Source organism: Telmatherina bonti (genome assembly GCF_933228915.1).
Source record: "Telmatherina bonti genome assembly, chromosome: 24".
Lineage (NCBI taxonomy): Eukaryota > Metazoa > Chordata > Actinopteri > Atheriniformes > Telmatherinidae > Telmatherina > Telmatherina bonti.
This window is the reverse complement of record NC_136633.1, coordinates 29654915-29671213: the sequence shown is the minus strand read 5'-3', so window position 1 is coordinate 29671213 and position 16299 is coordinate 29654915. Positions and strand designations below refer to the sequence as shown.

Here is a 16299-nt window from a genome sequence, read left to right as displayed (position 1 = left end):
ACATATATATATATATACACGCATTTTATATATATTTATATATATATATATATATATATATATATATATATATATATATATACATACATACATACACACACATATATATATATGTATATATATATATATATATATATATATATATATATATATATATATATATATATATATGTATATATATATATATATATATATATATATATATATATATATATATATATATATATATATATATACACACACATATATATATATATACACACATATATATATATATATATACACACATATATATATATATATACACACATATATATATATATATACACACACATATATATGTATATATATATATATATATATATATATATATATATATACACATATATGTATGTATATATATATACACGCACACTATATATACACGCACACTATATATATATATATATATATATATATATATATATATATATATATATATATATATAGATATATATATATACACATATATATATATATATACACACACATATATATATATATATACACACATAGATATATATATATATATATATATATATATATATATATATATATATATATATATATATATATATCTATACATATGTGTATATATATATATACACATATATATACATATGTGTATATATATATATATACATGTGTATATATATATATGTATATATATACATGTGTATATATATATATATATATATATATATATATATATACACACACACACACACACACACATATATATATATATACACACATACACATGCATATATATATATATATATATATATATATATATATGTGTATACACACACATATACACACATATACACACACATATATATATAATTTCATATATATTTAATTTCTTCTAAAAACAATTAATTATATAATTATAATTATAATTTGACATAAAAGACATTCATTATACTGTGACTTTTTACCATGATAAAAGGTTATTTATTGAGTTATTTATCTGAAATTTAATAACTAATTCATCCATTCTCATAACCGCTCGGTCCAATTCAGGGTGGAGGGAAGCTGGAGTCTATCCCAGTAATCACTGGGTAAGAGGCAGGAACATCTGAACAGGTCACCAGTCGATCACAGGGCCACACAAAGAGACAAACAACCATTACCACTCACTCCTTGGTGAGTAACCAGTTAACCCAACATGCAGGTGTTTGTCTGCATACACGGAGCGAACACGCAAATTCCACACAGAAAGGCCGCCATTCAGGCCTCCACCCAGCAGAGACTCGAACTAGTGACCTTCTTGCTGTGCTAACCGCTACGCCACTGTTGTTCAGTTGTAACAATGATGGCGTTGTTACAACATTGTTTCATGTGACTGACTGTCCTGATTGCAGGAGGTTCTTACCGTCACGTGTCCCAGCAGGCGGAGGAGGTGCTGGTCCACAGGAGGTGGACAGCTGTGCACCAGGAGTAGCCCGTCAGCCCACTCCAGGGGGGAGGCTGGCCCCCCAGAGGAGGAGCGGCCCTGCTGGTACTCATGTAAGTCCAGAATGGAGGCCAGCAGAGCGGCCTGCAGCTCCTGAAGCTGCTCCTGCAGCACCAGCAGGAGGAAGGAGCACGGAGGACCTGCAGAGGCCGAGAGGAGAAGTCACTTCCTAAACCGGCACACTGTTACCGTTTCCCAGTATTCCCAGTGTTTCCAGTTTTCATGTTGTTTGTAAGGTTACCGTTGGGGGAGGAGTTCTGGATGGACGACAGCTCCCTCTGCAGCAGGTTGGCCTGAGCGTCCGACACCCAGAGGAACAGCAGCGAGGGGGCGGGGCCTTTCCAGTCAGCCAGCAGAGTCCCGCCTTGGGCCACGCCTCCATCCCAAACGCCGTAACCACGGAGCTGAGACGCCACCACCGTCACCTCGCCCTCCTCCGCACCTGCAGGGGGACAGACGAGAAAAACACTCCTGGTAGCTTGTGGTGTGTGTAGGGCAGGTAACATGAGGTGATGACTCGGTTGGGTGGACACGTGAATCCTGGTAAAACGTTTGTCATGATGGGAAAACGCCGAGGAGCATAAATGAGGGAAGAACTGAGACGCTTTCGGTCCAAACTAGCAAAACTCTTGTCAATCATTTCTTGATTTATTTTACACTCGGAAGAAGAAGATGTGCATGAAAACGGCTGAAACTCAACCGAGAGGGAAAAGAAGTCCACGTGCCTGAACTGGGGACAGAAGGTGAAGGACACTGAGGACATCTAGTGGTTGCCACGGTGACAGCAGAGCACATTCATAGAATTTCATGACGAGAAGCCAAACATGCCACAATGAAGATAAATAAAGGTGTTTTTACCTTTTACTGGGAGGGTGATACTGGTTTCTGTGATCTGGATGGAGAAAAGACAACGTTCACCGACAGGAAGTACTTTTATCTTCATACATTAACAAGTGTTCTTGTGAAGGTTAAGAGCCGGACATTCTGACACACTGCTGGAAGGTTATTTATAAATTTATTTATGTATTTTCTGAGTCAGTCTGATTGTTTGCATGTTGTTGACACAAACAGTCGGACAGAAACAAACAAAGTCAGCATTTAATTTAGTCTCTGGAACCTGCAACCCGTCTGAGGAGTCTCTGTCCATGTCTCTGCTGCCGAAGCTGGAACATCTCATTCTGCTTTGTTTCATCCTACTGAGGAACTTTTATCTTCATTATGCCGTTTTTGCATGAACATTTAATCAATATCTTGATTCTAGTCACATTTTCTCACTTTTTATTTATATTTTTGTTGTTATTCAATGTCTTTTTTTAATTTTAATAACATGAACTTTACGACAATTATTTGTAAATAGGTGTCCATATAGTATACTATACATAGTACTATAGCTTTTTTCTGGCACATTCATGACTGAGGATGGAATATTTGTAAATAAACCACTTCAGTGGATGCCAGTGAGTCATCCAGTACTTCACCACTCACTGGACAATAAATAAATATGATATAACTGAACATAAAGGCACATATTGTAATTAGCAAGTGTGTCTTTGTGATAAATAGGAAAATAAAATGATGCAGCTATATATTGTAAAATGTTTACATCATATAACTACATTATTATTTCATAAATATATATAATACATTAAAATAAATAAAATTGATTAAAAATTACTAATAAACAAAACGTATCTTTGCATGTCTGTGAAGGAAAATACTGTATTTTTAAAAATGCGACATGAAAAGTTTCATTTATCGTGACTTGTCACAAATTTCCTTTTGATTAAATTAATGTCTCATTTAAACTTTTAATGAATTATTTTACATGATAATTTCATTTGTTTTACTAAAATAATACACTTGACTGTTGGTCTTTAACATTTTAAAGTTTTATTTTTTAAGGGAAAAATATTTCTGTAAAACTAAAAACTTTTTCTTAAATGAACTTTATATTAAAACTTTGTTTCCTGATGAGATACTTTTCATGTGAAAAGCAACAGGATTTTCCTTCAGGTCCAATATTATGTGGACCCGGTCTCCGTGTGTGGTGTGACCAGGTCCAGAAGGACGTCGGTCACTTGACCCGTCTCACCATCATCGGTCCGTTGGCACTGGCTTCCTCCAGCCCGGCGTGGAGGGACGTGAAGTCAAGCTGCAGGAAGGAAGGCGGCTCCCTGGAAGCCTGTCAGACACCAATTAGGGACACGGTTAACCCAGGGGTCCAGTTCTGATACCATGACCCAGTTTGAGGACAGCCCCAGCCCCGCCCCGTAATTTAAAAACATTAAAACTTAATGTGGACAATAAAAGGTTTTAATGGAGCCAGATGTTCTAACAGAACTGGGTCAGGTCCAGCTGCCTCCTGCCAGCACCAGTAAACACAACCAGTCTGGTCTGGATCCACTCAGACTCCCAGCAGGGGTCTGATGATTGTTTACAAGCCGCAGAGCCACAAACAAACTACAGGACTCTAAAACTGGGTCAGAACTCAGAGCTGGACCACATCAGACAACATCTGGATCCAGGTTCTGACCCAGTTAGTCTCTGACTTCCATCCCAAAAGAGTGAAGACCTGTAGAACCAGCTGGAACTGGAGCAAAACAGGACAATGATCCTGGTTCACTAGAACGTCTGTTTTTCCTCGTTGCTCGTCTCATTTTCTAGATTTCATGAAGAATTCTAATTATTCTACATTTAACTTTCACATCATAAATAATATGACTTTTTACAAGAACCTAAATATTAATTATAACATTACTATTACTACAAATACCACTAATACTACTAGTAATAATAGTAGTGATAATAATACTAATAAATAAATGAATAACAAATATTTATGGCTTTTAGTAAAAAATTAAATTTAGATTTATGGACTTCGATTATTTTTGCTTTAATTAATTTCTTACGTTTTAGGGAAAATTCATTCATATTACTATTTGAATTTTTTTTACTTTTTATTAATAATTTTGCATCTAAATAGGGTTTTCTAATAATTAAAAAAGCATCTCTTGAAGTCTGAATTAAAACATGATTTAAATTAAATTAATATTTATTTTTCTTATTTTGGAAAACGTTTGTTCCTTTGCGTTAAATTAGTTTTCTCAATAATTAGGTTTTCATTCAATTAAATTTAATTCAGCTATACTTTATTCATCCTCGAGGAGAAATTAAAAATATCCATAAGGGGAATATTAAATTTTAACCCCTCATTCTGCTGGATTACTTTATGGTTTAAAGTTCTCGAGTCCAGCAGGTTTTCATTGTTTCCTGCTGCAACAGACTCATAAAACAGATCTCCATCAGCTTGTTTTGCACACGTGTGTTAATGACTCCACATCATAAGAATCAGGTGTGTTGCAGCAGGGAAACATCCGATACCAGCTGAAAATCGGCCCTCGAGGACCCGCGCTGGTGACCCCTGACCTACATGTTGACCTTCAGTCTTATGACCTTATATGGTCGTTACCCTGCCGGTCAGTCACAGCAAGGTCAGCTGGTTCGTCGCGAAACGTATGTGTGTCTCTGATGGAGAGATGTTGGCGAATGAGTAGCCTAGCAAGCCAAACTCTCGCTGCGGACGCGACGTCAGTAAAGCGGCAGTCTACAATGTCTGTAAGTGTTCAGTAGAGCGAACGCAACAGAAGAAAATAAACATGGCGTGCAGTACAGAAGACACAAAGTACCTGAGTCGTGGCGTTATTGGCAACTCGGTGTTGCTTTTTGAACCTAATCGTTGAAATTGTAGAAGAAATGAACTCCCGCTACATCCGTGCGCCATCTTGAATGTTTTGAAGAATACGTGGTGACACAAGGAAAGGATCTCCTCAGATCAACCAATCAGTGGCTGGTTTATTTCAGACCGATGCGAATCTCTGAAGGGGAGGGACTCCAGACTGAGTCGCTCTTTATTGAATATATAGTCTTGTTTATTTGTTTATCTCGAACAGTAATTAGATTAGAACTCAAACATGGATATAAAACGACAAAGCAAACAAAATGAAGAGGTCACACATGTGATGCAAAAAATAAAATGTACAAGGGAACAATCTACATGTTCGAAGTCAGGCGTGCCAGGCGAGCGAATGAGGCCAAATGATCCCAAACAGGAGAAAACAAACATGTTGATTTGTTTATTTACTCCGACCTGCACGAGATGGACTGCAAACATCACTGACCCGACGCTGCAAAGTCAAGAGGATTCATGCTGCTGCTTACCTGCAGGTCACAGTTTTCTCTCTGCGACGTCCTCTGGGCTTCATCAGGACGCTGCTCCCCTTCCTCCTCCTCCTCCTCCTCCTCCTCCTCCTCCTCCTCCTCCTCACTGGACAGAACAACTGCAGGAAGAAGCGCTGTTATCTTTGTTGCCATCAGCTCTTTATAGACTTTATTTCCTCAACTAATCAGTCACATCCAATCCAGGCACACTCCAGGTATACTGGTTCTGGAGCAGGTGAACTGGTTGTTAGACTCACTGGGTTCTGCTGTGGTCTGTTTGGATTTCTTCGGTCTCAGATGGAGGACAGCAGATCTGGTCTTCTTCTCGCTGAATTGTCTCCATCTGTCCCTCTGAGCCTCCATCACGTCCTCCATTGGGTCCACACTCTGTTTACTCCCAGCCGTTGTCCTGGGTGACAGCGTCTTCACCATGGAGACAGAGGAGGAGGACACTTGGGTTCTGGTTCTGGACGGAAACAGGAACTCTTCCTCTGACGTCTCATCTGATCCTGAGTTCTTCTTCTGCTGTTTTCCTGTGTTGCCCTGAAACCCAGGATGAGAAACATCAGAAGAGGAGGAGGAGGAGCAGAGGAATCTGGAACTATCCAGATGTTTACCTTCCTCAGAGCATCAGCATCTCTGTCAGACCCCACTTTGCGCCAGGACGTTGGTGAACTCAAACTCCCAGCATGCTTCTGTGGGCGCAGCGCAGCCAGAGAGTCCCCCGCCTCCACAGAGATGCTCTTAGCTTGGGAGGATTCAGCACTTTTCTTCTTCTGTGGTGGAGACAGACGCTCAGTGAAGGGTTGAGGTGACAGCAGGCGGTCAGAGGCTCTCTTCGGTCGCCACCTGGTGGAGGAGACGGAAACAGCGGCTAAGTCATCTCACTTCCTGCTGAGATCAATAAACAGCCGTTCTAGTTTTGGGAATCACCCATTCGTGTGTGTCGGCTGTGACTGGCGGCTCCAGCTTCCTGGTGAGCTGTGATTGGCTGCTGAAGCTCCGCCTCCGTTGGGGCTGTTGAGTCCCAGCAGTGTTTTGACCATGTTGGTGAACAGCGGCCTGCGGGGCGTCCTGACACAACAACAACATCCTGGTCTTAGACAACACCTGAGCTGCAGAGACCAGCAAGGCCTGAAGGAGGCGCCACACCAACCTGAGTCCACCTGCAGAGGAGCCGCTCTCAGCATGCACCCTGTCGGCCCCGGCTCGACTGGACGGGTCCCCGTAGCCCTGTTCAGACCAGAGCAGAGCACTGAAACCAGAGACTGGAACTCACTTATACCACCTTAAAATACCATTGATTGATCCGCCTTTAACATCCACCAGCATGACAGTCATTCCGCCTTAAATCATAGCAAACAAAAGTGTTTAGATGAAAAGGAGTAATACTAATGCACATAAAACTACCCTGAGTGAGACAAAACTCTCATTTTAATCATCAGTAACTGGTTGTACCGACCACCTTATGAAAGCCAGCTCTACTAGTACAATGTAGGGCTGCAACTAACGGTTATTTTAATAGTCGACTAATCTGTAAATAATTTGATTGTTTAGTCGATTAGTCACGATTATTTCTGTCACACCCACCATCTGTGCTTCCAGTTGACATACCTCTTTTTACAGGCTCCAGTAGGTTTTACTGATTCCCAGTCAGTCACAACACAATGTCCTTTAGTAAGTTAAAAGAACGACTCCTGAACCAGTTGAATATTAAATCTAAGCTTAGCAGCTTACTACTAATTTATTATTAAACATTCAAACTTAGTTATAGTGTCATATCCAAGCTGTATAGAATTTGCCTCAAAAGAAAAACAAAATAAATAAAATATTTTAACATTTTAATTTTTGTAGCATTGCATTGAAATGATTATTTACATCTTGAAATAGCCTGTTTTGTAGGTAAACGAGGGCCAGAATCCTTTAAAAAAAATTCCTGGATCCAAACGGTGATCTGGATCACCACCAAAATCAAAACACTGCTTCCTTTTCACATTTCCAACAACTCCTGAAAATGTCATGAGAATCTATCCATAACTTTGAGTTATCTTAAATACAAATAAACGCCGGTAAAAACATAACCTCTTTGGCAGAGGTAACAACAGCACATCACAACTGTGTAATCCTAATTTTGACATCCGGAATGCTGGAAACCATGACTCCAGGATGCTTTCATTTCAGATGCTCATGCATGACTGTAATGCTGCCTTGGTACGCCAACTCTGCGTGGCAGACTACACATTTCACCTGTTTGACACTTTGTTTAGCGTGAAATATCCCCAAACTTTGGAAATCGGTTACACCACCGTCAGTTTGTTCTTCGTTGTTTAAACAAAGATACTGCACAAAATGACAATACTGCCCCCAGCACTTCCTGTGGTGCTGCAGTCATTTTCTTGGTTTTTAGAGTTCTTATACTGTCTGAAAAGCCATAGTTGGTACATGGCGTTAAGTTGGCTGGCACAGCGTTTTATTAGCAAAGCCGTTACAGGCGTTTATAACATGCCGCGTCGACAATGAAATTTCATGTCAATGAATTTTCAATGTCGACAAATCGTTGCAGACTCAGTAGAAGCAAACTCATCAAACCACCTTAGATAAACCACGTATGTTATAATTCACATAACTGATGTCAAGATCCCTGATACCACCTTAAATTCAAGATGAAAGTCATACAGATTAAATATTCCACCTTAAATGGTTAAAAAGTATCTGAAGACAGAATCCGCAATACCACCTTAAATACACTTAACTAGAAAGAGATAAGAGTAACACAGTATCACTGCCTACCAGACCATTCATCCCTGGTCCCGCCCTAAAGGAGAACTTTCCAGATAAAAAGTAAAACCACAGTAAACATCCTGACTCTCTGGTGCAGGGATCCTCAATCCTGGTCCTTGATAACTGGTGTCCTGCAGGTTTTCCCAGTGTCCCTGCTGGAACACACCTGAGTCAGACTCTGACACGCTCTGCACATTTCTGCAAAATACACACTGATTTGAATCAGGTGTGTTGCTGCAGAAAAGCCTGCAGGACTCCGGCCATCCGGGACCTGGATTGAGGATCCCTGAGTTAAAAGATCCTTTCATACCAGTTGAATGTACCTGAAGCAGCAGACAGAAGCCGAGGAAGCAGGCACACCACCTTACAGAGTCAACCAGGTGACAAATAAACATCAGGGGGTACCCCACCTTAGTCTGGGGGGCGGAGCTCTGGAGGCGGGACAGCGGTGATGGCAGGTGCATGTGGGCGGAGCCAGACTCATCTGCGTGCTTCTTCTTGGGGATCTTGAAGGGAAACGCCATCCTGCATCAACAACAAGTCGTCCCAGCCTGTTAGAGATGTTATCTCCCTCTGACCTGTTTACATCTAACATGCAGAAAACATTCCCCTGCCGCCCACAAAACCAGTGTTTTAGCAAGAAAATGTTGGCTTGATATAAATTAATTTAAAATAAGTGTGTCACGTAAATGTGTACTGTGTAAAATGTCTCATTATTATCGTATAATAATGGAAAACCAGTCATATAATGGAACCAAACCATAACTCTTTTACTTCTGAAGTTTTATTTTCTATGTACAATGTTTGGGTTTAGATATGACAGAAAAGCAAACCTTGGTAATAATTTAATTAACTATTTTGCAGCTTGATAGGCTTGACTCCTAATTCCACCCACCAACACAAGCAGATAAGGTGCTACAAATAACTACGAAAAAGTGCTCATTTCCTTGTCCTAAGTTATTATAGGTGGGTTGTAATAATGCCGAATATTCAATAGGACGTTCCTACTTCGTTTAAAGTTGATATTTATTTATTTACGTGGTGTTTGTTTTATTTAAGCGAGTTTACTGTAAACGGCCAACCAACCTCCGTCAGCGCAGCAGCCACCTATGCGTCTAACTAGCCTGTTAGCCGCCAAGCTAAACTATCTGCGGGCGGGCTGGTTTCCGAAAAAGGTCTCTGGTTGGCCCATGTACGGCTGGAGAACCGCGGTCCGGTCTGGTCCGGTCCGGAGAAAACCCCAAAACACATTAAATATCACATTAGTTTGACCAGCCGGTTAGAGCTCAACAATGAAGCTATAACAGAGACGTAGCTTACGTTGTTTTGCGAGGTTACGTCATAGAAGTGTTGTTGTTTTTTTGTTTTTTTTCCTTTCCCCAATTTGCTTTATTTAAAAATATATTGCTTACAAATTACAGAAATGACCCGGATACGTTACCACTTCTCACTCGTAATAATGCTTAATAAATTAAGCGATGACTTGGAAGTTATTAAAATAACAGCTTTTTTTTATTTTTATTTATCAATGCTTAAGCATAAAGACCAGAAAGTAAATTCCTCAAACTTATCAAAGATGTGAACAAATAGACACATAAAAATAAAAACCTATAAAAATAAATAAATAAATAAAGTTCTCATCTGGTGTTAAAATTCAGTAAATAACTTAATGAAGCACAACCAGACATCTGAGCTGAGCCAACTTTAATCATCAGTAATGCAGGCAGACCTGCCAGTAAATAATTGCAGTAATCGATGCGTGAAATGACTTGAGCCTGAACCAAAAGCTGTGTCATATCTTCTGTCAGGTACAGTCTGATTCTCTTGATATTGTAGAGAGAAAATCGGCAAGTACAGGCAACCGAGGCAACATGGACCTTAAAGGTCAACTGGTCATCCACCATGACACCAAGATTCTGGGCACCAGATGTAGGAACAAGTGTGATAGAGTCACACTCTTCACACTCATTTGCGGAAGTAAGGAAAGACTGGCTGAACAGAAAATGAGCTCTGTCTTGGACAGGTTGAGCTGAAGGTGGCAAGCCTTCATCCAAGCAGAGATATCAGCAAGGCAAGCTGATATTCTCATTGAACCAGTTGTCATCTTGTGGGAAGAAAGGAAAAGCTGATTATCATCAGCGTAACAGTAGTAGGAGAAGCTATCAGAGCTTATGGCTGCACTGCGGCCACTTAGGCTGCTCTGGCTGTGGTCCAGCAGAGGAGATTGCAGCAAACTTACAGGCCACTAAAACCTGCCCAGGTGGTCAAGACTGAGGCCAGGACCCAGGTGATGCAGAAGGCTGCTGACCGCTGCTGGGTACTCAGCCAGATGTAGGTGCAGGATGGCCAGTACAGTGGTCAGACCTTTTAGTGGTTTCTGACTCACGATCTGGGCTACACCATCAGCCTGCTGGCCAGCCACGAGCAGGAGCATAAAGGAGGGGACTTCCGCAGTACCCCCCTCATGTTGTACAAATATATGGTGCTGGAGTATGCTCAGCTCTTCCCTCCTGTGGCTGCCTCCATCACCTCCAGGAAGAACAAAGCCACCTCAGAGGGAGATGAGCTGGTGGGCTTCGGTCCCCACATCTCCCTGACCTACAGAGAGATGTATGAGAGCCAGAAGAAGGAGATCAGCAGGTAGAGAGATGTCTGATTGGTTCAGATGACCACATCTGCACACAGTGCAGTCATTCTAACCGGGGGTCTCTGTCTCTCAGATACAGAAGGTATGTGATGGTGACCACGGTGAGGAGCCCCGACTCCCGTCTGATGCTGCTCTGGCATTATTCAAAGCATCAGAGAAGTCAAGAGCAGACCATTGTGTAGTCTATCCACCGCTCCAGCTGCCGCCTCCACCTCCAGGCCTCCACCTCCTTCTCCCAGGCATCAGTGGGCATCTTCTTTGACACTGAGGAAGAGGAGGGCCATGGTTCTGCTCGGTACACTCATCTTCATCTTGACAGGTTGCAGGCTGTTGCCGGCAGCGAATGGAGCATTTCAAATTGTCTCCTTCAGGTTCCTCGGATGAAGACGATAATCTGCTGATGGTGGAGACTGCAGCAGCAGCTGAGCAGATGCTCCCAGCTTCAGGTGATTCAGTCTCTGGAGAAACTTAGAATAAACTAATTTTATATTCCTGGATTGTCTGTAAAATATTGGAGGAAACGGCTGCAACTCTCCTGAAGGGAAGTAGGGACCACCCTGAGTGTGTGCATGTGCAAAAAGAGCAGCTTGTTTTGAACTGATAGATCATTTTATTCAAGTTGAGAAAATCCAGCCCACGTTTCCATGATGACCAGCAGACTCATTTAGTTTTTCTATTCGGTGTTTCTGTTCTGATCAGGAAACAAGACGAGCTGCTTGTAATCTTTAATCTTTTATTTTGTTCACAGCATCTCCTCCTCCTGCAGCAGGTCTCCTGCCAGTGCCAGCCCCTCTGGATGCAGCTCTGAATGTTTACTAGAGGCTCGGTGTGTGAGGAGGAGGAGGAGAGGAAGCTCTGTGCTGACCTGTACCTGTGTGTTGCAGCTCCTCCTACCGCAGGCCTGTGAACACAGTCTGCTTCTAGAGCAGCAAGAGTGGATAAGCAAGGTGCTGTTCACCAGAGACCCGAAGGGCAGGCCCATCCTGCGGCTGTGGTACCGTCTGTCTGGACAATGGCCAGTCTACAGCCTCCTCTCCAGACCCCTTCTTCCAGCTCCCCTTCTTCCTCTGGGCTTTACACTGCCTGTGGCTGTACCAGCTAAAGTGTCCAAACTGCACGCAAAAACTCACCAGCTGCAGTCTGTACAAGACTGTGCGCAAAGTTCTGGACCTTAACGGCTGGTAATTCATGGCCACAGAGTACTTGGAGTGCAGGTGATGATGGGAACGGATGATGCAGACAGGTGACCTGCAGCCTCACACGAAGCTTTAAACTTTGGCTTGTTTTTCTCCAACAGAAGCTGCTGAAAACAAGGTGGCGGCATGGTCTCGGAGTGTGAGGATGCAGCTGGCTCTGTACCACCAGGAGCTCTTCCCGGCCATGCTGGCGGACAAGTAAATGAGTTGATGTCACGGTGACGTCAGAGGTAAGCTGTTCCCTGCTGCGTGGTGTTTTACCATCACCTCTGTGTTGCAGACTCTCCTGTGACTGGGAAGTGCTTGACCACATGAAGGGCAGGACGCAGCGCCAGCTGCGCAAGGCAACGCAGCGCAAGGCAACAGCGCCAGCCGCCTCCTCTCCACCCTGATGGTCAAGCACACAGAGGCCTGGATGAGGAGGAGCGTCAGCTACATGTTCGAGGTCTCCAGGGCTAACAGGAACAAGCCCCCACTGCCGCAAATGGTGCCCGTCCCCAGCAGTAGCTGGCTTCTGGTCACCTATGCCAGGGAATCCTTTACCAGGCTCGATGAGCTGAGTGCGAAGGTGAAAATGGACGGAGAATATACACATCGGTTGTCAGGTGACACAACAGGTCAGGGAAGAGAGAAGGAGCTCCTCCATAGCGACAACAAAACCGCGAGCAGCGCAGCCAGCTTACCGTTGCCAGCCAGCCCATCAGGAGCAGTGCAAGGACAGTAACCAGCGCCAGATAACTGGGGGATGTCACTGGTTTCTACAGTTCTAACTGCATACAACTCGTTATAGTTAGCTTAGCTTATTTAGCTGAGCTTCTGTGCAAAACAACAAAAAAAACATTTGCAGTTAAATGTATAATTCTCTTGGATCAATTCTCATTGATCCAAGAGAATTGCCAGTCATTGGAGATCTTTGTCTCCTGTGTCTGCGCCTCGCTGTAGATAGTCGCACAAATATACAGATTTCCCAGACAACAGAAAGTAGCATGGCTGACAATGACGGATTCTTGGAAAACACTTGTCGCCTTTGTTTGCATAGCAGCTAGAGTGCCACAGCTTGATGTCGTCACGGCGTAGTGGTGTCCCATTTCTTTGGGGAACATTTTCACCACTTGACACTTACCCCTCCACTGGGGAGGCCAAGGGATAGGGCTAGGGGTAAAAGAATTGGGATTTAGCCTTAATTTCTTATATTTCATAAGCTTCTTCTCCCGGCTCCCCTCCTCCCCCTACCCCAGCACATACCCGATAGCCACACCCTGCATATAAATAGCGTGTTAGGGTGAAAATACAAAGTAGTGAAGAAGAAACTCAGAAGGCATACATTGCTGAGAAAATGCAGCCAATGTTCAACAGCCATGAAGAAAATCGTTGGTGGAAAACGCTGCGAATAAAAAAAGCCTTGGATCACACAAGGAGCAAAACCAGAGCGGGAGGAGCCAAGACAGGGGGCCCACTTTCAAAATTTGCTAGTACCCCAACATTACCTACTGCTTCACTCAGGTTTTTTTTTTTTTTTCTAGGTCCCCCCCCCCCCCCCCCCCCCCTTCCTCTCTCTTTCACCTTCTCTGAGGTGTTTTCTCTCGGTCTTCTCCGGTCCAGCAGTGCAAACTCTACAATGCAAACAATACAAAATAAAAATTCAGAATATCAAGGGGATCGTCATATCTATAAAGCTTCCCTTGACAAAGTAAATTTGCTCAGCAGAACACAGCATCCAGACGATCAGTCTGCTTGCCTAAATGCTGGACAAAAAAAAAAAACAAAAAAAACAAACCCTTCACCCAACATAAATGAAAATAGACAGAAATCTGTCTGTTAAAGAGCTGATTGGTTAAAAACAAAGAAGGAATTTATATAGGCACTTGCAGAAGGTTCATGTGCAAACTGTTGAGCCCAGTGCCAATAAAGGTTTGAATAGGTGACAAGAGGTGAGAAACTTAAAAAAAAAAAAAAAAAAAAAAGCAAATCTTGAAATGACTTTTTAATAAAGTGAAAAAAATATAGATGCTGAATAGGGAAATTCGTGGATTTGACAAGGCACTATTCAGATGACAAATAGAAAAAAGGTCTGTAAATTCAAATGTAAGTTACATGATATATATAATAAGGCTGAATGTGCCTAATCAGGCTTAGGACAAAATTTTATGACCCGCACCAAGAAACACCCTGTTCTTGCTTCCTTGCATTGGCTCCCTATTTCTTTTAGAATTCAGTTTGAGGTTCTTTCAGTTGTTTTTAAAGGTACTAAATGGGCAAGCACTGCTGTACATTTCCAAGCTCATTTAGCTTCACTCAGTTCCCAGGACCCTAAACTCCTCAGACACAGGGCTTTTACATGTTCCATGGACACTGTTAAAAACGAGAGGGGACAGAGCTTTTGCTGCCCTGCGCCTGTGAACCAGCTGCCAACTGACATCAGATGCACCTCCTCCCTTTCAGCTTTTAAATCCTGGTTAAAAACTTGCCTCTACTCCCTGGCGTTAAGATTAATTATATGTCTGCCAGTAGGGTTGGAATATGTTTTTGTATTTGCTTTGTTCTTTTTCTTTCCTTTCTGGTAATGGTGACATCCAACTCTGTACGTCTTTTTGATCATTTTATAACCAGTGTTTTAAAAAAAAACAAAAAAAAAAACAACAAAAAACAGCACACACGCACACACACACCTTTGTTATCGCAGCTCTAAAATTAGAACAGATTTAAATTCTTTTGTTCGGATGTGATTTTCAGTTTGTACACATTTGCCCCACTTATTTCTCCCCGTTCTTTTCCATATGGATGTTTCCTTCATCATTCTGATCAGTCCCATCACTGATCTGAAAGGGTGTGAAAACAAACAAAAGCTCCACAAGACAGAGGATGAAGCAGAAAATGTCCAAAACTGAAAATTTAAAGCATTAAAACAGAATTTCTAACAATCATATTGCTGGAAAAAAAACACTTACATCCCTACAGTGATGATTTTTTTAAGTCCAAAAAACATTTACCACAGCAGTCTGATGAAGAAATAGAATAGTCAGTGGAGGTGGGCTCACTCCAGGATGGATGGACCGTTTTATAGCAACTTGAATTAGTTCATGGACAACATATGATGCTTGTGTAGTGGAAATTAGACAGCATATTTTGTTTACTATATTAATATTACTCATTTATAAGTTTTTTTTAATGTAGTGCAATATATATTCTGCATGGTTTAAAGTAGTTTAGAAAGCTTGATTTAATAAGTGTACGCAACAAGTGGATGTTCTGTTCCAAGGCCTAGTGCCGCCGATTGTAGGTCGTTTGTGTATGCCTTAAGAACACTAACACTCTGAGCTGGGGGCAGACTTCCCGCTTGCAACAACTGTGCATTGTCAATAAACTGAACTGAACACAAGTGATTTCTGGATTTATTTTTTATCAGATAAATTTCACGACACTTGTCAACCTTTTTTCACAGGTTTTTTTTTTTTTTTTTAGAAGGAGGCATCTTGTGGAGGAAGGACCCAAACCAACAAGAACCAAAATCTAGAAAAACTTGCAGATAAACTGATCACATAAACATTCAAACACAACAGGGACAAGCTTAGCAAGGGAATGCGAAGATTCTGGACCAGGACAGGCTACATGAGGGGGTTTATATAGGAGGAAGGTAATTACTAAACAAGGAACAGGTGTAGCCAATCAGCAGCAGAGGACCAGGTGTATCACAAAACTTAAATAACAGAATAAACTAGAATTTACTGGTAATACTGGCTGAGCTTCTTTTTTTATCATATCATATTTCACCAGTTTTAGCCTCTCTGGCTCCCTGGTAAAGCCAGGATAAAGTTTAAAATTCTTCTCCTCACTTTTAAAGCTCTCCATGACCAAGCTCCATTGTACATAAAATATCTTATAGTACTTACTTGTGGTTCCCAGAGCCTTTAGCTATCAGGCTCCTCTCTTATGGAACCAGCTCCCACTGTGGGTTTGGG

The 16299-nt window shown here is 41.8% G+C and overlaps 2 protein-coding genes across 2 annotated transcripts in view; both read right to left on the bottom strand.

Moving 5' to 3' along the window:
- The window catches only part of LOC306773926 (grancalcin-like), a 54905-nt gene that overhangs the window by 5974 nt on the left and 32632 nt on the right, over window positions 1-16299 (bottom strand). The gene's annotated exons all lie outside the window — the stretch shown is intronic.
- On the bottom strand, window positions 1201-7057 carry LOC306773870 (uncharacterized protein; the record flags this gene model as incomplete). The annotated part of the gene is made up of 11 exons (XM_079263814.1): window positions 1201-1224; window positions 1418-1638; window positions 1740-1940; window positions 2357-2390; window positions 3591-3680; window positions 5717-5835; window positions 5974-6259; window positions 6334-6565; window positions 6650-6790; window positions 6873-6949; window positions 7043-7057. The coding sequence occupies 11 exons, from the start codon at window positions 7055-7057 to the stop codon at window positions 1201-1203; spliced, it is 1440 nt and encodes a 479-aa protein (XP_079119940.1).